General features: G+C 55.1%; 1 protein-coding gene across 1 annotated transcript; it reads left to right on the top strand.

The window, feature by feature from the left end:
• The first annotated feature begins 8,686 nt into the window (after nt 1-8,686).
• EMILIN3 (elastin microfibril interfacer 3) lies at nt 8,687-18,070 on the top strand. Its single transcript, XM_048322272.1, has 4 exons — nt 8,687-8,883; nt 12,015-12,137; nt 15,045-15,292; nt 15,795-18,070. Exons 1-4 carry the CDS (start codon nt 8,687-8,689, stop codon nt 17,687-17,689), a joined length of 2,463 nt encoding a protein of 820 aa, XP_048178229.1. The 3' UTR covers nt 17,690-18,070.
• The last annotated feature ends 1,171 nt before the right edge of the window (nt 18,071-19,241 follow it).

The raw sequence follows: 19,241 nt of genomic DNA, 5'->3' as shown, positions 1-19,241 counted from the left end.
AAAGGCACTGCTTACTTTGCAGCAGCCATTTCCCCCTGCCTGCCACATGTGCTCACGCTGGGTTTTCTTTTCCTCCCTCTCTCAAGGGTGACACGGTTGCAATTGCATGGGGAAGGAGGGACAGCGAGGCATGGGGAGAACATGGGGGATGCCACGGGCTCTTCTGGACCCGGCTGTGCTCAACCCAAACCCAGGAGATGGAGACCTCGCAATGCCGAGGCACTCAGAGCAAACAGGGAGGCAGAGAGCAGCTGCTTGGGCTGGTAGATGTTGGAGCTGGGAGGAGGATGGTGTTTCTAAGGATTCAGCTCTGACCCATTGCCTGCAGAGTCTGGGGTTTTTCCCAAAATAGCACTGCTGGTTCACAGGAATACTGGTCCAAAGTCCACTGAAGTCAATGGGAAAGCTGTCCCAGACTCCAGCACCATGCACGACCCTAGGGGGTTGCTGAGCTGCTGGGGACAAACCCAAGAGTTAAGGGATGATAAAACCCCTCTGGACTGTACTGGTTAAATGGGGAGGTCAACACAGGTCCCCTCTGGGAGGTTTTGCTGTTTTCCAACTATCCCTTATAAATAGGAGAAAAGTTCTGGCCAAATCCTCCTTCAGAGTCAATCTAAGAATTTCCTGAGTCGGTGTTGATTTCACAGATTAAAGCTGGTCAAAAACAACCTGGTTGCAATCCAGACAGCATTAATTTTTGGAAAAAGACCTTGAGGAATTTCATTCGAGTTTGTTCCGAGGGTAGGGGCTGCCCTCTTCCCACCCAGAACCTTGTTTGCTTTTGGAATACGTGCAATAAACACATGAATACCGAAAGCAGAAAGGCTGCCTTCTGCTGCAAAGGCATTATTAAAATTTTTTTTGGTAAAAAATATGAGTTACTAATCAAACTGAGGTTATGTCTTTAATTCCAGGTCTGCCAGTGAGCCACTAACCCAAAGTATTATAACTGCACCCAAGTTTCCATGTTCATGAGGGCTGCAGTAAAAGCCTGGGTTTTGGCATGGGGAAGCAAGAGGGGAGTTTAGGATCAAAAATCCCATTGATCCCAAAATAAAGGGATGTTAAATAAATCCCTCAGTATTCCTGCAGCCTGTCAGAGGGATACTTTCCTTTCTGGTGTAGTTGACCCATTCAGAGAGAGTGTGCCCTCACAAAGACAGGGCTGGAAACGTAAAACACAACACCACAGCGTGTGCTCTGGAAATATGCGCAGCCCAACCGAGGCAGATCCCAAATTTTGGCAGATTCCTAAGATCAGGAAATTCCTTGAGAGTTCGGGAAATTCTCCAAGACTGAACCCAAGCTATTTCACTTGCAGAAGATATCAAGTTCTCCTCCTGATTTTTTTTTTTGTTGGTGATGGGTCAGTGGGACCTTGGCGAGCGCACGTTGCTGTACAGTGAGAAAGAGGATCAGCGAACGCTGCCGAGGGCCAAGCGCAGATGCAGGGCCTGCAGGAACAGCTGCTTGCAAAGGGAAGCGGGTGAAGCCAAATATCAGCCACGAGGTCCCCGCTCCAAGCAGGTCTGGAAGGAGTCCAAGCTGGTATCAGTTACGCTTTCTTCCCCATGCATAAATAACCATCTGTTATTTACGGCCATTCTCATCGCACCCGCGTGCCTGCGGAGTCACCTCAGAGGATGGGGCAGAGCTGGCGGCAGCAACGGGACATGAAGGGCCCCTCTTTGAACCCAAAAATAACTGCCACTCATCCCCTTGCCTCATATGACGTGGATGATGGCAGGGTTTCAGCCCAGCTGTTCCCACATTTGGTATATTCAGGGTCGCCCAGTGCTTGGGGACATGTGGGAGCTGTGCTGCCTGTGGCTTGGAACAAGCAGGTCATGACCACAGCCAAGAAAAAGCAGGCCTCAGGTATGGGAACACTTCCTGCTCTCCCAGGACCCATCTCCAGGCAAAATGTCCACGGCTAGGCAAAAATATGCACAAAACAGAGGAGGAGATGTGCAGGATGACTTATCCCAGGTTGGCTGCTCTCCATCATTCACCACAGAAACACTCATTTGCCACTGGGAAAATCCTCATCCAAGCAGGCTGTTGGTGCATCCAGGGAAGTTCTCTGTGGCTTGTGCCTCTAAATGCAGGAGACAAGGGAGAGAGGACAAGCCTCAGGCTGCTTCTTCAGAGAGCCCTGCAGCAGCCTCTGCACTCGGCCATCACCCCTGTGGGCCCACCAGTATCCTCACCTGTCCCTCTCTCTTGCTGGAGTCACCCCAGCAGACCTGGCGCCCTGTCCTTCCCTTGCCTGCAGGAGCCAGGTGACTGTGGGGGACTTTAAAAGAAAAAAAATTACCTAGGAAGTCTGTTCGTATTATTGCCCTTCAATATTCCCCACATCCCAAAGGAAAAGTATTTTCTTTCCGCTCCTGTGGTGCTTTTCTTCCACTGTGTGCAGCAGTGAGGTCACTGAGGAGAGGTTTTGTGACTCAGTTGCTGGGTTGCTGCCATCATCTTGTTCCCAGGAAAGGCAGAAGGTGACTCAGCTGGACATACAGCTAAGGAAGAAGATGGATCTTCCTAAAATCCGAAGGCACAGCTCTGCAAAAGCTGAGCCATGGAGAAGCAATCAAACATATCAGCTGGTTTGGGTTAGAAGGCCCCTTAAAGATCATCTAATCAGTTCTGGGGCATTTCTTTAAATGAAAAGCAGTGAAATTGTTTCTTGCACGAGGGACAGTCCTTAGAGAAGGACATTGACACAGGATCCCTGAAGCCATGCAGTTCCCCAAAGCCAGGGCTCCTCAAGCACTGCAGACAGCAGAGTCTGTAGGGTATGTTGCTGTTGGAGATGAGCTGGCACCAAGCCCCTCTCCCAGATCCACAGGATGGGCAGCTGACACCTCATCTCATGGCTGATCCTCTGTGAGGGCATTGCACCAGGGAGCCCACAGTCTCAGCCAGGCTGAACAAGCCCGTGACCTGCTGCCAGAGCCCTCTCCAGCAAAGCCAGGATGGACAGGAATCTCCTTGCAAGGACCCCTCCTGCCAAAGCTCCCCAGCTGCACCTTCCCTCACAGACTGCTGGCTTCAGTCCTTCTGCCAGCACAGCTCTGTGCCTGACACAGCCTTAAGCCCTCACTCTGAAGGCATTTTCCTCTCCTACCACTTTCCTTTGGCTTCAGGGATATGCTTTCAGGTAGGCAGGAGCTGTCTAACTTTTTGCTTGCCCTAGGGATCCCTCCCAGATCTTTACCTGCCCACAGAGCAACCTTTTCTCTCATACCCTAGATACAGGAAACAAAACCCCTACTCCTCCCTAGCCCTGGACACCAGCCTTTTATAGCATTCCCAGACTCCTGCTCAGCTGAGCCCAATCTGATAGGAATCAGCTGAGACCAGGGCTGCTCCTCTTTGGGGCTCACAGGCCCAGCCACCCAGCCACCACAGGTCCCCAGTGCCCCACCATCAACATGCTGGGGTTTACTGGGAGTGTGTCACCTTCTCCTTTCCTCACTCTTCACCCTGACCTGTGTGCTGCTGAATCCTGGAGCTGCTCCATCTCCAAGGCCGTTGCCTGCTAATGCTCTCATCCCTGGAGTCCTGGCATAGCTGGGAAAAGTTTTTTAAGCACATCACCTCCTGCCTGCCCCTCATCCTTGCTAAATCTCCCACTGCCAGTCTCCCTGCACATTTTTCTGAAGGAAAGACGCTAATGGATATATAAATAAAGCAACCTGTGTATTCTTTTCCCTGCTCAGAGCTTGTATAACCTGTGGTTGACCCCTCCTAGTCCTCCCCAAACCACAACCCCAGTATGTGCTGCCGCCGCTGCTGCTGCTCTGGCATTTTTATGAATGGCTGTGAGCCCAGGGAAGAGATGTGAGCATGGATTTGGAACTGCTCCATCTCTTCTACCGCACGCGCTAATCTTGACAAATGATCAGCGTGTGGCTTTCGAAACCAGAGATAAGGCTGTCTGACCACTTCAAGTCACTACACTTTCCCACGAAGAAAGGGATTTTGTTCTCAGCCCCCGGCCGCAGCTTCCTCCGGAGCCTGGGCAAGCCCCGGTGCCCCCACCCCGTAGTTTGGGGGACACACACTGCAATCACACCCCTGGGACTGCGGCCAGGGGCTGCTTCAGAACAAAACCTCGGCAACCTCCAAACAAGGCAGATGTTGTGACCTTGCCTGGGTTTCTGATGCACCAGGGATGCCTCCTGCCTGCACACCTGCATCCCCTTCCCATCGAGACCAATGGGAGAAGTGGCCCATGCCCAGCAAGGAGCGGGGATGCAGCAAAAACATGTGCTGGGAGCCAGAAAGAGCTTCCAGTCCTGCAGCTGAGCCATGAGCATGGTGGACTTCCTTGAGCTCAGTTTTAGCTGGGAACTGGAGCACCTGCAGAACTATCACTGTTCTCCTTGAACTCATATCCCACTGCACTGCTGTGGCATTTGGGATATGCATCCTGCCTGCCAGTTTGGACAACACAGTGTCCCCAGTCCTCCCTGGGGCTGGGGAAGCAGTGTGGGATAGCTGTGGGATCTTCCCAGGGATTATGAGCCCTGAGTGGGTCCCGATGGATGGGCACCTGGGAAATCCAGGCTGTCCAGAAGGCTCCCTCTCTCATACAGACACAGACCCGCTGCCAAGAGAAAAGGCCTCTGTGAGTGCCAGTTCAAGGAATGCCTTTGATCCAGTGGGAATCACTAGGGAGAAACTCTGCCTCTAAATAGAGCTGTTCTCTTGCCTTGCCACTTTGGGAAATGAATTTGTACTTGGAAAAACGCAGGCTGGGAGAGCTTTTGGGAAGCCATCCAATCCATTTCCCTACCCCAAATTGGTCCTGACAGGTTTTTTTTTATCTAACCTTTCCTTTAAAATCTCCAAATGGCTCAATACAGTCTTCTCCAGGGCTATATTCTTTTTATTAGCAGATACTGTTTTATTATTAATATTCTACTTATATTTCCCTTGCTGCAATCTGCTCCTATCCCATGGCAACAGAGAGAGAAACTGCCCTCTTATTGCCCAGCATGGCCGGGGGTTTTCCACCTGTGGTACCTATTTAAAGCTCGGCATTAGGGTGGGCAAGGCTGGTCCTGGCCAAGATCAAGCTGAGTTGCAGAGTTCCTGGGCTGTGCTGTCACTTTTGCTGTCACTGTGCCGCCCGCTGAAAAGTCTGGTGGTACAAGAGCGCACACCCACTGCGCCCTGTGCAGGCACCAAACCTCGTACCCAGATGGGAACGGGAGGTCAGGGGCTGCTGGCTTGTTGACCCATGAAGGGAGGCAATTACTCAGCTGATGAGGCCATGCAAGTGTTAATTAAAAAGCATGGGAAGCAGAACAGGTCACTGTTTGGTGTCAGCCGCTCGTGAAATTAGCCTCGTGGTGGTTCCCCCAGCCCTCCCCAGGAGTCGGAGCAGGGGAGTAGCTGCCCGTAGTGCCTCTGCTCTTGCTCTCATCTCCTCCTGCTCAGCTCCTGCTTCTGGCTGCCTCCTGTGTCCTGCATAATGTCCTCTGCTGGATCCTTAGTAGGGAAAAACTTCTACCTGTTCATTCCTGGACTAGCTTGGGGCACAGCTGTGCAGGGGGGAGAGGTAGAACCAAAATAATCAGTTCCTGGCAGTCCAAGTGGAGAAAGGAGCTCCCTAGGCACATGCTGAGCCATTATAGGGTGTGCTCATATGGAATCACTGGTGGACACAGCCCTCCAGGTTAGGCACCCCTGCGGGCAGGGTTTCCCCAGCATCCAGATTTGAGCAGCAGCAGCAGCTCTGATCTGATCCCTTTTACTCTCCAGGTGAAGCCAGGGGAGAAAGCAGATCTTTCCTCTGGGAAGCACCAAAGGCTGGTGCTCCCTGACCAGACAGCAGCTCTGCAGAGCCTTTTGGCTGCACTTCAGTGTGGCAAAGCCCTTCCATTCTACTGGAGAGCTCAGTGCTCAGCACGTGCTTCACAGCTCTGTGAGACGGGGCTTGGCATCCTCTCTATCAGCCCTGGGATGTGCCCACGTTGGGAGGGTGCCCTGGAAGGAAGGAGTCTCCTGTTTGTTCTCCACATGAGACCTCTCCAAAGCCAGGCTGCCATGCCCAGCTCCCCACAGGCACCCTCCTGTGCCCGGCCAGGGTTTGCAGTGTGGTGGGGACTGGCAGCAGCACAGCTGAGCACCAAAGGAGTCCAACCTGAGCTGTTCCCTGAGAAGGGCAACTTAACAAATCCCAGCTTCCTGCTGCTCTGTGTCTCATGGCTGGATTAGCTCATGGCCAACGAGGCACATGAGAGGTTTTCCCATGGTTTGGGGCACTCATAATGGCTCTCTCCTGTATGGATTCCTTGACGTCTTATAAAAGAGTTGATGATGAATCCACTTCCTCAGTTGGGACCTAAGTTTGGCGCTCCCTTGTCTACTCAGATGTCTCTTTTCATAAACAATTAGACAATACAACAAGAAAATGGGATTCAGTCTCTCTGAGGATCCTGCCTCACTCTGAAATCTGGTGCTTCCAAGGTGAGTTTAGAGTGCAGTGACAGGCAGACAGACAGACACATCCACCCAAGAGCAATGGCTCCCATCTCCTTCCCTTCCCCAGCCAAGCTGGTGAGAATGGATGGGCACTTTTAACTCAGCCCCGTTGTACCCACTCAGCACAGCACAGGCTCAAAGGCCGGGGCCAAGGGCTCTTTCTGAAGCTGTGCAACACCAGATGTTTTTTTCCGGAGGCCTCAGACACACACGTGCAGCATGCTGTTATTAGAACTGGCTCACACTCCCTGTGCACAGGGAAAAAAAATTAAGGCTGTGCTCAAGCTTCGTTCTCCACTTTGGCATCCAGCATTAAACCAGGCAGGCTCGGTTGGCTTTTGTTTGTTTTTATAGAGTTGCTTATGGACCGTCCCTCCTGCAGCATCCCAGCGGAGCGGAACAATTCCACGCACCAGCTGGATGAGGATTGCTTCATGTGCTGCCAAATATACCACGTACAAACCACGCTGCAGCACCTCTGGGGTGCAGCCTGACAGGCACATGGCAGCTCAGCAACACCCTGCAGCAGCTTGAACCGAGAGGATGCACTGCTTCATTGCTCAGGCTTCCTCCTCTTGGTTTTCCGCCTAGTCTGTCCAGCTCGCCTCTCCCAGCATGGCCCTCTGATGGATTTTTCTTCTCCTGATAATGTTTCCGTCCTCACCTCAGACTGAGCCAAAGACTCATTTTAACTGAAAAAAGGCCGTTTGTCTCAGTATCTTATCATCTCTGTCTCAGTGTCAGCCCAAGCCTTGATGCCTCCTTCCCCCAGCAGCAGGTTTCACTCCTTCATTTGGAATTTCACCCAGCCACCTTTTCTCAGCCACCTCTTGTTTTCCTCCAAGAGTTTCAGAGAAGCACTGCACACCTTGTCATGGTGCTTCCCTGACTTGAAGCTGGCTTCTGCCAGCCAAGACAGGAGCCTCATCAAACCCCTGGTAATGTTTTGGTGAGACTCCCAAGGGTGTAACTGTCTGCATATATCACAAAATTTCCTGCTCCTTGGCATGGCTTCACCTCTACAGGGCTTCAAGAAGACCTCCACTGGGTAGCACCAGGGATGGTGCCCCCTCCCAAAATGCCCAGTGCCCCAGGTGGGGGTCCTTTCCCCCCCTACCCAAAAGCTGTGGCTCACACAAAGGGTCTTGAACTGCTGTGGTTAATGGTGTGGAGCCTGGGGAGGGCTGGCAGGGCAGGACAGGGTGCTCAGGGCCCAGGTGGGTCACCTGTGGGTGGGGGCATCGGGGTGCAGGTTAGCAGGGGTCTCTGCAGGGCAGGATGGTGAGGACACATGGACATGCCTTCCAGAGCCACGGAAGATGAAATGTGCTTGGCTATGGGAGATCCAGGGAGCTGCAGGGAAAGGCAAGGGATTCCCCCCCTCTCTCCTGGAGCCTGGATCCAAAGCCAAAATCTGAGGAGGACTCCAAAATAGCACCACATTCTTGTCCCCTCTTCCTGCAGGTTCTGGGTTCGCTGGGGGATGCTCGATGCACCAGGCTGGTGCCAGCCATATGATTGACAGCCGCCAATCTCCAGCAGCACAGATGTCCTCGGGGGCAGAGTTAGGGCCGCTTCAGCCTTTCTCTCCCCTGTACTCCGGGATGAAGCAGAGCAGAGCTGGGGACTGGGGGGAACCAGAAGCCAGAGGGCTCCAGACCCCGCTGCACCTGCTACCCCGTGGGGGCAAACGCCCGGTGCGCAGGGAGGGGGCATCGGGAGAAGGGGCGAAGAGGGGGCCGGGGCCGGGAGAGGGTGCGAGCCCCGTCCAGCCCCCGCCGGGGTCGGCAGCGCGCTCCGCCCGGACTGCGCCGGGGGCTGCAGCACCGCTGGCGGGGGCTGGACGGGGGGAGAAGGGGGGTCGGGGGGCTTCTCTTTGTCTCCCCGCCCGCGGGGCCGGGGTCGGCGGCCGTGGGAGGGCGGGAGGAGGAGCGCGGCCCGCCCCCGCCGCCGCCGTACAAAAGGGGACGGGCGGGCGGCGGAGCGGCGTGTGCCGCCGGGCAGGGGTAGGGACAAGGACAGGGACAGGCAGGGCAGGGGCCGGGCAGGGCGCAGCGGGCGGCGCTCCGGTCCCCTCCGCAGCGCTGTCCCGGCGGGGCCCCGCGGCCGCCCCGTCCCGCCCCGTCCTGTTCCATCCCATCCCATCCCGTCCCGTCCCATCCCGCTCCGCCGCCGCCGGGCCGGGACCATGCGGCGGGCGCGGGCGCTGCGCCGCCGCGGAGCGCTGCTCGCCTGCCTCTCCTTGGGGACGCTGCTGGCCCTCGCCGATGCCAAGGGTGCCTTCTACCCCCCCGCCGCCCCCCTGCCCTACGGCGGCAGGTACAGCCTCTACACGGCCGGCTCCAGCCCGCAACTCGGCCCCGGCAAGCCCGTGGGCAAGCACAAGTAAGCGACCCTCGGCCGCGGCCGCGCAACCCATGCGGAGGGCACCGGGAGCCGCCGCCCCCGGGCACCGAGCCGGGTCTCCGTCGGGCATCCCTTACCGGGAACGGACCGCGGCCAGCGGGCACCGGCCACGCGTCTGGGCTCTACAGGCAGCATCCCCGGGGGATGGGCTGCCGCGGGTACCCAACCCCCGGTGCCGGCCATGGGTATCTTCCCCAGGGTTCGCCTGCGGGCATTCCTGGCTGGGCAGGAGTCCCTGGGTACCGGCCGCGGGCATCCCTTGCTCCATATCGTGTGCCAGGTACTGAGCAAGGGCTGGCGGCAGCGCAGCAGTGTCCGTGTGTCTCGGTGCCTCCCCTCCATCTAGAGGAGGGTCCGGGAGTTGTGTTTCCAAGAGGGAACGGGCTGCGTGCGGTGGGGACATGTGTGCTACGGTTCCGTGCGGGACGGGGCTGCAGGAGATGGGGATGCCCGTGTGTGGTTTTGGGGAAGGTGCATGTACCTGCTCTGCGTGACATGGGCGCGGGGGGTCAGGGGTGATGTGCAGGAGGGGAGGAGGGCAGTGCACAGACCTACGTGTGAAAACACAGGTTGGTTTGGAGGGAATTTGCTCATTTGCTTGTAAAATACATACATACTGGAGTTTAAGCATTTTCAAGAAACCTGGAAAGCTCAGGCAGTGAGGAATGTGGTTTTACACATACTGTAGACTTTTTCCGTTCAGTTGCATAAGAGCTGTTACATTGGGGGTGGAGAGGGGGGTGTCGCTTCCCTCTCTGCTTGTTTGCTGGAGCAGTTTCTGTCGGACTCCTTTGAAAGAGGGAGGATGTGGGGCTATGAACAAGCTGAAATGAATAAAGTAACCCTCAGGACAAACAATACTGGCAGTGCCAGTGAGAGCTTTCAAAAACCCGTAACATTTTCCAGCTGCTCACTCTAAAAACATCAGGCTGGAGCTATAAAACTGCTTGCCACAGGTGAGCGAGAAGGGAAGGGGGTTCTGAGAGGGAGAGCGAGCCAGAACCACACTAACCCGAGCAGTGGCAGGTAGGCGGTGTTAATTAGCAGTGGCTAGTAGATCTGCCTGCACTGGCTACTAGCTAACTTAGAGACAGTTGTGGTGTGTTTGTAAGCAGCTCCTGGATTTATGGATTGACGGTGATCCTAAGTTTCCACATGCACACATGAACTCCTTTGCCTCCAGCTAAGAGAAGTGGCTGCCCTTCCTTCTCCTGTGGTCCTGTGCACGGATGAATGACTCACTTGTGCAGGAGCAGGGGAGCAGCACAGGGCCCTGCTCACGCTCTGAGCCTGGCAGCCCCTTGCCAGGGCAGAGCCGCTCAGGTCTGGGCAGGCTGGAAATGCCAGTCACAGCTGGGAGGTGTGTGCCCATCCCAGGGGATCAAAGGGAGCCCTCGGTGAGGGGCTGGGGTGGATGTGCTGGTGCAGCTCCTGGGGGGAGCAAGTGGGATGTGCTGGGGGTGTGGGATCAGGGGAAGGGAGCAGAGAGAGGCTTGGAGGGAGGATGACCCTGCTCACACCTTGCTGCTTCACGGAGGGAGCTCCTGCCCCGGGTGGGCTGTTGGAGATTGAGTAGCCTGCTCAGGGCCTCTGGACAGGGGCACTGGGAGGCAGCTGGGGTTGCTGCAGCTCAGCTGCCTGGCCACAGGCTGGGATGCAGTTGGAGTTCCCTGGCATGGCCATAACATGGCTTGTGGAGAGCAGCCTCAGGGCTGAGCACAGAAAAGAGCTGCAGAGCCTCAGCCCAGCTCTCATGGGCTTGTCATGATGGTCTGGATGATGTTGAGACACCTCTGGCAGGTGGAGGCAGAGGAAAGGGACTGTGACAGTCAGGATGGAGCAGAAGGGTTTGGTAAGAAGGGCTTACCAAAAGTAAGTGGTGTCTCCTGTTCGAATGTGTGTGTGTGCATGCACAGGGTGGGTGTGCACAGCCCTCCCCCAGCCCCACCATGTCACACTCAGGGGCCAGAGCAGCAGGCCTTTGGCTCGCCCTGAGTGGGGAAAGATTGATGAAGGAGGGACAAGAACTGATGGCAAACAGGTGAAGACAAAGTACATTCTCTACCCATTCACCCCAAGCCCCCCAGCTGGCACAGGGGAAGCCATGTCCTCCCGCCTCACTGAACACCTCCCTGCACCTGCAGCTTGCGCTGGCCCATCTGCTCCATCCCGCTGACCTCACGCCTCAGCTCTGCTCTGCATGGTGGGCCTGTGCCCTCCTCTCCTCCCGCTCTGCCGTCTGCCACATCCCCCTGTCCTTAATCCCTGCCTCACCACACATCCCTGCTGTCTCTGCCCCTGTGGACCAAGTCCATCTGCTCCTGCCGGCAGCCCTGCCTTCAGCTGGAACAGCCTTGGCCTCCATCTGTCCTACCAGCAGTCCTGCATCCTTCCCACACACCGCCTTCCTCCCAGCCAACTTATCCTCAGCACCTGGATCTGCTGCTTGGCTCAGGAGAGGTTCTGTGGCTGGAGCTGGCTGGTACCTGTGGCACCCAGCTGCAGGTGGATGGCAGGAGGGATAAAGCTCTCTGTATTGTCCCAGACGTCTGAAGGGGTTTCCAGCCTCCATCACAGATCTGCTCCACATCCCTGCCTCCAGGGATCTGCTCCTCCATCCCTGCCCATGATGCTGCAGCCCTACAGAGCCACATCTCCTTTCTGTGCCTGCTCTGTGGTGGCACCCAAAAGCACAGCAAGGGCTGAAGGCTTTGGGTTGGCCCCTGTGCTGGCAGCACTCCACGAGCTGCAGCAGGACAGACCACCCCTGCCAGGCACTGCTGGAGCTATTTCTGGGGTGCTATTCCCACAACTGCTGCTGTTGGGATTCTGATTGTCCTCACACAGTCTCACCACACAGTCCATGCTGTGCCAAGCACAGCCCAGCTCTGGTGACACCACTAGCAGTGGTGACGATGTGGCTGTGCCTGTGGCTGTGACAGGAACCCTGCTCCTGCAGCGTGGCTGTGATGCCCTTACCCAGCAGCTCCCCAAGCTGGGGGGGCTCCTTCCAGCTCCTGCCACCCAGACCTCGCTGGCAGTGTCTGGCAGTGCAGGCACTGCTGTCAGCTGGGCAGGGGGTGACAGTGTCTTGCTGTGTTTCCCCCCAGGAGCTACTGTGCCTATGTGGTGCAGCGCAACGTGACGTGCACGCTGCAGGACGGGGCCGAGAGCTACGTCAAGGCCGAGTACCACAAGTGCAGCTGGGGACCCAAGTGCCCGGGGAAAGTGCTGTGAGTATGGGGGACACTGGGGCATGCCTCCCTTCCCCTCCCAATGACCTCTCTCTCCTGAGACCCTGTGCCACCTTTCTGACCATGAACCCCCACTTTGCAGGGGCAGGGAAAGGAGTTGAAGGACTTTTCCTGGATATGGGAGTTAGTGGCAGGGCCGTGGTATTGGGAGGAGGCAAGGTGGGACCTGTCAGGAGGGAGAGGGAGCTCTATGCCTCCTCAGAAACTGTCAGGGGAGGTTTAGATTGGATAGCAGGGAAAGGTTTTCACCCAGAGGGCAGTTGAGCACTGGAAAAGGCTCCCCAGGGAAGCTGATCATGGCACCAAGCCTGACAGAGTTGAAGAAACCTTTGGACAATGCTCTCAGGCACATGGTGTGATTTTTGAGAGTGCCCTGTGCAGTTGTTGGGCACAATGATTCTTATGGGTCCCTTCAAACTCAGGATATTCTGTGATTCAGAAATCAATCAGGAAATCATGGGCAGTGGTCAGGTGCCTGTGCATGTGCGTAGGAAAGCAGCTTGTCACAGACCTGCAATGTGGCAGAATGACGGCAGCTCTGCGAGGACCTGACAGAGAGGATGAGGAAATGGAACCCGTGGCTGGGGATGGCTCAGTGCTTCTTGCTCCAGGAAAATACTTGCAAAACTCTTTGCCACCTCGTCAGTGCTGAAGGGAAACACTTTACTGTGCCACAGCCGGAGGCGCTGGCGACGAAGGGCAGACACTGGGGCTTTGTGCTTCACCACCCTCCGGGGATGCTGCTCCATGCGGAAAAGCCATTCTTCTGCATCCTCCCCAGGCCTGAGGAGTGGAGCAGAGCTGAGCACAGAGGAAAACTGGGATGAGGGAAGTTTCTGTCGGAGCCTGGTGCCCGTCCTGTGGCAGCTGGCTGGGACTCTCCATGTGCCGGTGGTGCCACAGGCTCCGCTCGCAGCCTCTGCTGGCAGAGACGGGCAGTCAGACCCACTCGCTCACTTGTTCTTTCCATCACAAGTGTTCTAGCAGCATTCGGGGCCTTCAGGACATCCTGCAGCTGCTGGTATCCACGGAGGATATCCCCAAAGCCTCTCCCATCTCCACAGTGTCCTCTGCTTGTCTCCTTCAAGCAAAACCATGGTGAAACCAGAGTGTTTTCTGAGGGCAGATGGACCCACAGCTGAATTTTCTGCAGAGCCTCAGATGCTGCATCCGTGGACTAAAGGGAAACACGGGTTTTCCATGTGCTGGGGCCATCAACTAATGTTTGTGCAGCTGGCTGCAAATACTTCCCCTCGACATGGTTTGGAGCAGTGGAGAAGGAGTTGGAGGTGCCCAAGGGCTTTGAGCTCCTCTGCAGAGGCTGGGATGACACTGAGAAGGTGCTCTGCCTTTTGGAGGCCATCCTCATCCTTGCCTCACCCCCTGACTGTGGCTGGAGCAGCAATCTCCTGTGGTACACCTGGGCAGGTTTCTACACACTACAACAGAAGAAAAGATCATTGAAACTCTGCAGCACCTGTGAAGAGGAGTAACAAGAAGAGCTTGTTTTGAAACTGTCCCTTTGGGAAATTGGTGTTGAGAAATTTTGAAGAGATTCAAAGAACAGAAGATTTGGAGTTGCTTTATCCCCCTGCCCTGTGGCGTGTATGGAGGTGGCTGTATCTCGCTGGGAGTCAGTGGAAGCAGCATTGCTGGGGGCTGCAGCCTGGGCTGGGGACTCTGTGGATTCGGACAAGGACGTGGATGACAGGGAATCAGCCCCACGTGCTGCCCTGACCAATGGATAAGTGCCTAATGCAGCCCCTCTGCCGCACAGGTGGCTGTGCTGCTCTTCCAAGACCTTCTGCTGAACGTGCTGGAGAAGAACAAGAGGTTGATTGTGTGTGTTGTTGCAAAACAGCAAACTTCAAGATGTTCAGGCCCTGGTAAATTCAGATCGGAAGTTTCCAAAAGACAGGCTTAAAGCACTGGTATTTAGAGGTGGTGAGAAAAGTGCCATCTTCAGCCCTGGATGGCTCAGCTCAGCTGGTGGGGGAGCACAGGTGCCAGCAGGGTCCTGTCCCATCCCTGCTACCTGACAGGGAAGTGCCACAGGAAAGCAGGGAGCAGCTGAATCCTCCCTCATGACTGGTGGGACCCCATTCAGAGCAAGAGCAGAGGGCAAGGTGTGAGGTGGGCTTGCACCTTGTGTGCTGGGTAAGGGAGGATCAGTGCTGTAGTGCCCAAATTCAGGATGGAGACACTTCCCAGGGCATCCCAGCTGGGGCAGGAGGCAGTGTAAGGAGCCATCCCTCTGTGCACATCACAGCATTACCCTGGGGACCCTCACCAGCCCAGCCCAAGACCCTTTAGGCTTCCCAGCAAACTGCTGCCCTCCACACAGAGAGAAAACACATTTCCAAAGGTATTTCAACCCTCATGGGGGCTTCCAGACAGGATTACTGTTGAGAAGAGGATTTTTTGGATCCCACTAGGTCAATTTAAAGTGCAAAACACTTCTACAAACAGTCCACTTCCCTCTTGGAAGTGATGTGAGCTTGCAGGGCTTTTGAAATCAGTTCCATCATTTCATCTTGTGCCCTGCTGGGCCAGAAGTCGCCAAACAGTGTGGCATCTGTCACAGTGGTCACCTATCAGGCCAGAGACTGCAGCAATACACTTAGAGCTGCAGTTCTAAATCAACAGCATCCTAGGTTAAAAAATACTCCACCAAAACCCCACTGTAATGCTACACTGAGCTATGGTGCAGCAAGAGCTCTTGGAGAAGGTGGGCCTTGGTCTGCAGGTGCAGCACAAGGGTTTCAGCCAGGCTTTCCCATGTGCCCAGATCTCCCACATCCAACGGGACCGTGACCCTGCTCTATTGCTTGATGTTGAGCTTGCTTCTCTAAACTGTCTTCTCCCTCCCTCCCCTCTCCTGGAAAGGTACCGCACCTTCTTCAGGCCCAAATACAAGATTGGATACAAGACAGTGACCGAGCTGTCCTGGAGGTGCTGCCCGGGCTTCATGGGAGAAGGGTGCCACGACAGCCCGACGGACCAGCCTGGCCTTCTGCCCCAGCATCCCAGCCCTAAAATGCCTCCCGGGCAAAAGATGTTCCCAATGCCCAGACTTCCTCCCTATCCCAAAAGCCACCCTGACCTGTTTCCAGGACCAAAGAAGAACCAATATGGTGAGATATCACTCCTGCTTCATGTCCCCAGGTCACCACTGTAATGCATTCAAACCTCCAGGTTCTCTCTGTTCCAGCAGAGAGCATGAATTTAGCAAAAATTCAGTGGGTGACGTTTTCTATCAGAGACATGACATTTGATTGCTTTGAGGACCACTTGCTTTTAAAATCTTGTTTCTTTCAAAACATGCAGCTTCAAAATTGCCTTTTCTCATTGCTTTAAAGCATTTTCCCATTAATTATGGAGTTGATAGGGTGCATCTCAAGATAAAGCACCCCTGGGATGTTATCACCACCTGCTGTTGAACTTGGGAGCAGAGGGCTGGATACCAAGAGGAAAGAGGGTTTCCTGATATCTTAAGGAGAGATGTGGGCTGAGATTTTGCTGAAATGACAATAACAGAGGGCAGGACACACGGTCATTATGGGAAAGGACTTGAAGGAGGGAAGTTAAAGGAGCACCAGCCCTTACTGTTCCCTCTCTATTTCTTTCCCTGTGCAGGCAGGAAGCTGCCCGGCCTCTTCGGGGACCGCCTGGATCGGCTGGAGGAGGAGGTGAGGCGCCTTTCCCAGTCCTACAACAGCCTGCACACCATGGTGAGTGGGCTGGGAGACCGCCTGCGGTTGGCCATCCAGGAGGACACCACCAAGATGATAGGCTCCCTGATGAACAGCCCAGGCACACCAGACTCATCCGTGGGCTTCGGCATCATCCCCGACGGCCTGGTGGATGTGGCGGACAAAGCCGACATCGCCACGTACCCTCCCGTGGGGGAGGTCCTGACCAAAGTGATGGAGGTGAGCGACGTGCTGAAAACCAAGGCAGATCTGCTGCACGAGGTTCGGGGCATGGTCCTGGACCACGACGGGCAGATCAAGCACCTGCTGGAGTCTGCCCGGCCCTCGCCCCTCACCTCCATCGACCTGCTGGAGGAGTACGTGGACACGAGGCTGAGCAACCTGCGTGGAGAGCTGCTTGATGGCTTCGAGAAGAAGCTGGGCAAGATCCAGACCACATGTGATTTCCGCATCCAAGAGGTGCGGCAGCAGTGCGAGGAGGAGAAAGCTGCCAACCTGCGGCTGCAGCAGACGCTGGATGGGAAGGAGCTGGAGATTAAGAAAGAGATCTCCCAGCTGGAGACCCAGATCCAAGGGCTGACAGTGGTGGAAAGCTGCTGCAGCAACCTGGACTACCTCACTGAGCGCATGAACATCCTTGAGAAAGGCCTTCACAGCATCTCTGAGTCGCAGAAGAACCTGCACTCACGCCTGGATGGAGAAATCTCCACTGTCACCCTAGGGAACCTCTTTGAAGGGCGCTTTGAGGACCTGGAAGCCAGACTCAATGCTACAGAGAGGGAAACAGGGAGCTGCTGCTCTGGTATAGAGGACAGCATGAGAGGCACGGTGGTGGCAGAGGTGGATGGCATGAGGACTGCCTTTGAAGACAAAATGCAGACCCTGGAGGACAGGTTCATGACCATAGTGGGGGAGCTGAACAATGTCAGTTCTCCCATGGGAATGGACGGAGCAGTGGTGCCCGTGCTGGAAGGGGAGCTTGCCAGCATGAGGAAACGGACGGATGAGACACTGGAGGTGTTGCAGAATCGCCTCATCACGCTGGAGAGCACTTGCTCCCTGGGCTGTACCTCGGCCTCGAAAGATGTGGAGACCTTCCGGACAGAGATTGAGGATTGCCAGAACAAGAACCAGGACCTGCTCCTCCGGATGGACAGCAACTACGACCTCTTGCGCAAGCTGAACGCCACCATCCTGGAGATCCAGCGGCGAATCGAGGAGGAAGCATCGGGGGCTTTGCAAGGGGAGATCACCTTGCTAAAGATCAACCTGAACACTGTGAGCAAGTCTCTGACAGGGCTCAAGGACTCTGTCTCCCAGTACTCAGACACCGTGACGCATGTCAACTCCTCACTGGATGAGCACGAGCGGAAGATTGAGGATGAGGTCCACTCCATCCAGGAGAAAGTCAATGACCAAGGCTCCCAGCTTTTCTTCAGCAACCGCCGTGTCCTGAACCTCAAGGGAGAACTGGAGCGACTCAAAGCCAGGATTGTCAGCGACCTGAGCTCCTGCAAGAATGTGGCCCATGGCCTGCAGCAGGAGGTCTCTCACTTCGACGAGCGGGTGGCGCGGGTGGAGAGCGCCTGCGGCAGGCTGGGGACCATCACCGGCAGCCTGGACGACATCAGGGAGGAACTGGAGAAACACACGGGCAGTCTGTGGGACTACATGGACCACATGAATGGGACACTGGCTGCCCACTCTCAGGAAATAACAGGACTGAAGGACAACCTCCTTGACTGCCAAGCCAAAGTCTCTGAGCTGGCAGAACAGGTCGGGCACTTGGAAGAGAAGGCGGAGAGGAGGCAGCATTAGCCACACTGCCATGCCATGTCTTCCTTCTCCTGCTGTGAAGGACAGGATTAACTTATATCACACAGACTTGCTCCAATGTGACAACAGTTCTTGGGATAATTTTTTTATGAAAAGCTGCTACATTTTTTTTTTCCCTTAATCTTGTTGGCCCCAGTTCTCCTTAACTCTGCCATGCTGGTATTCCCTTCCTGATGCTCGGTAGCTGCCCTTACTCTGGTGCAGCAGTGTCACCGCCTCCTGGCCGGGGGTATTGCTTTGGCTCTGGGGCTGATGACCCCAGAAGGACAATTCAGGAATAAGCTGGAGGTGGGAACATTTTTTTCAATTTTATTTTTGTGGATTTATCATTTCTTGAAGAATAAAACCCTGTAGTTATCAGTTGAGGAATAGTTTCTCTGACCTAAAGACCACCTGCATCTTAATCCAGGGACTGAGCAGAGCCAGGGCTCCTTGCAGGGAACAAAACTCACCACAGGAATTGCAGATTTCAAAGAACACACGTATTCACACGTCCCTCCGGGAACTGGCTTCCCTTCTCTGAGATGGCAGCCCTCCTTGTGTATGGTAAATCCATTTATAATGCTCCCTCCTCCATGCAGATGCACATGCCTTATGGAGCATATGAGGGTGTGCGTTGGGAAAACACACATATGCATATGTGTATATATATATACATGGTATGTGTATGTATATTTTTGAACAATCCTTATGTCATGGTGCTCATCCGATTTCAGTTTCCTAATGCTGCCCCCATGTCCTTTGCCATATCCCAAAGACCCACACTGAGTAGCTAAAACCTGTGGCAGCAGTGTTTGGGGAGAGCCCCACGGCCCCTGGGGCTGCTGTGCTTTGCAGTCCCACTTTGCTGGGCTTTCTGGTTACACCTGGGACTGACATGATGGGTTATGGAAAACACGTGTCTTCCCCGAGGAGAGGTGGGTCCGTAGGTGTCTGCAGAGACCAAGCTGGGCACAGAGCAGTCCTGTCCTCCAGTTCTGTTTTATTGAGCTGGATTGAGAGTCCTCATCCTCTCTCCTGTTTTATTGCTTAAACTGTGAATGCCGTCATCTCGTCCCAGACAGGAGAGTTCCAGCTGCTCCAGGGTGTGAGTGCAGCAGTGGGGGAGCAGGAGCCTGTGTCCTCCTCATGCTCTTCTGATCCCACTGGGATGCCAGTAGCCGTGGGACCAACACCAATGTGGAACAAGGCAGGGCATCTGTGAGAAGACCTCTGGAGACCTCTCCTCAGCTCAGAATGAAAACCCCACATGATTTACCCAGCTTGACCCCGGTTTCCCACGAACAGGCAGGCTGGAAAATGTCCACGTTCCTGAGCAGCTCCAGCCTTACCCTACAGAGCTGTTGCACACAGAATCCACCTCTCCCTAGAGGTGGCATCCTCCCATGGGCACCCTCTGCTGATCAGCCAACGGTGACTTCATTACTAGGATGAGAAGGAAATTAAAGAGCCTCCATCCAAGCAATTCTGGCACTTTATAGCAGAGGAACATATTTTTCTATCAGTTCAGCACTGTAGCTCATGAACCCTTCCA

Source organism: Corvus hawaiiensis, chromosome 17 (assembly GCF_020740725.1).
Source record: "Corvus hawaiiensis isolate bCorHaw1 chromosome 17, bCorHaw1.pri.cur, whole genome shotgun sequence".
NCBI lineage: Eukaryota > Metazoa > Chordata > Aves > Passeriformes > Corvidae > Corvus > Corvus hawaiiensis.
This window is presented reverse-complemented; position numbering and strand designations above follow the sequence as displayed.

What these genes read in the sequence shown, in the direction of transcription:
- EMILIN3 (XM_048322272.1), top strand. Translation starts at nt 8,687, where the DNA reads ATGCGGCGGGCGCGGGCGCTGCGCCGCCGCGGAGCGCTGCTCGCCTGC. An exon ending in AAGTGCCCGGGGAAAGTGCT is followed by an intron (nt 12,138 to 15,044) that starts GTGAGTATGGGG and finishes TCTCCTGGAAAG; the next exon opens with GTACCGCACCTTCTTCAGGC. An exon ending in ACCAAAGAAGAACCAATATG is followed by an intron (nt 15,293 to 15,794) that starts GTGAGATATCAC and finishes TTCCCTGTGCAG; the next exon opens with GCAGGAAGCTGCCCGGCCTC.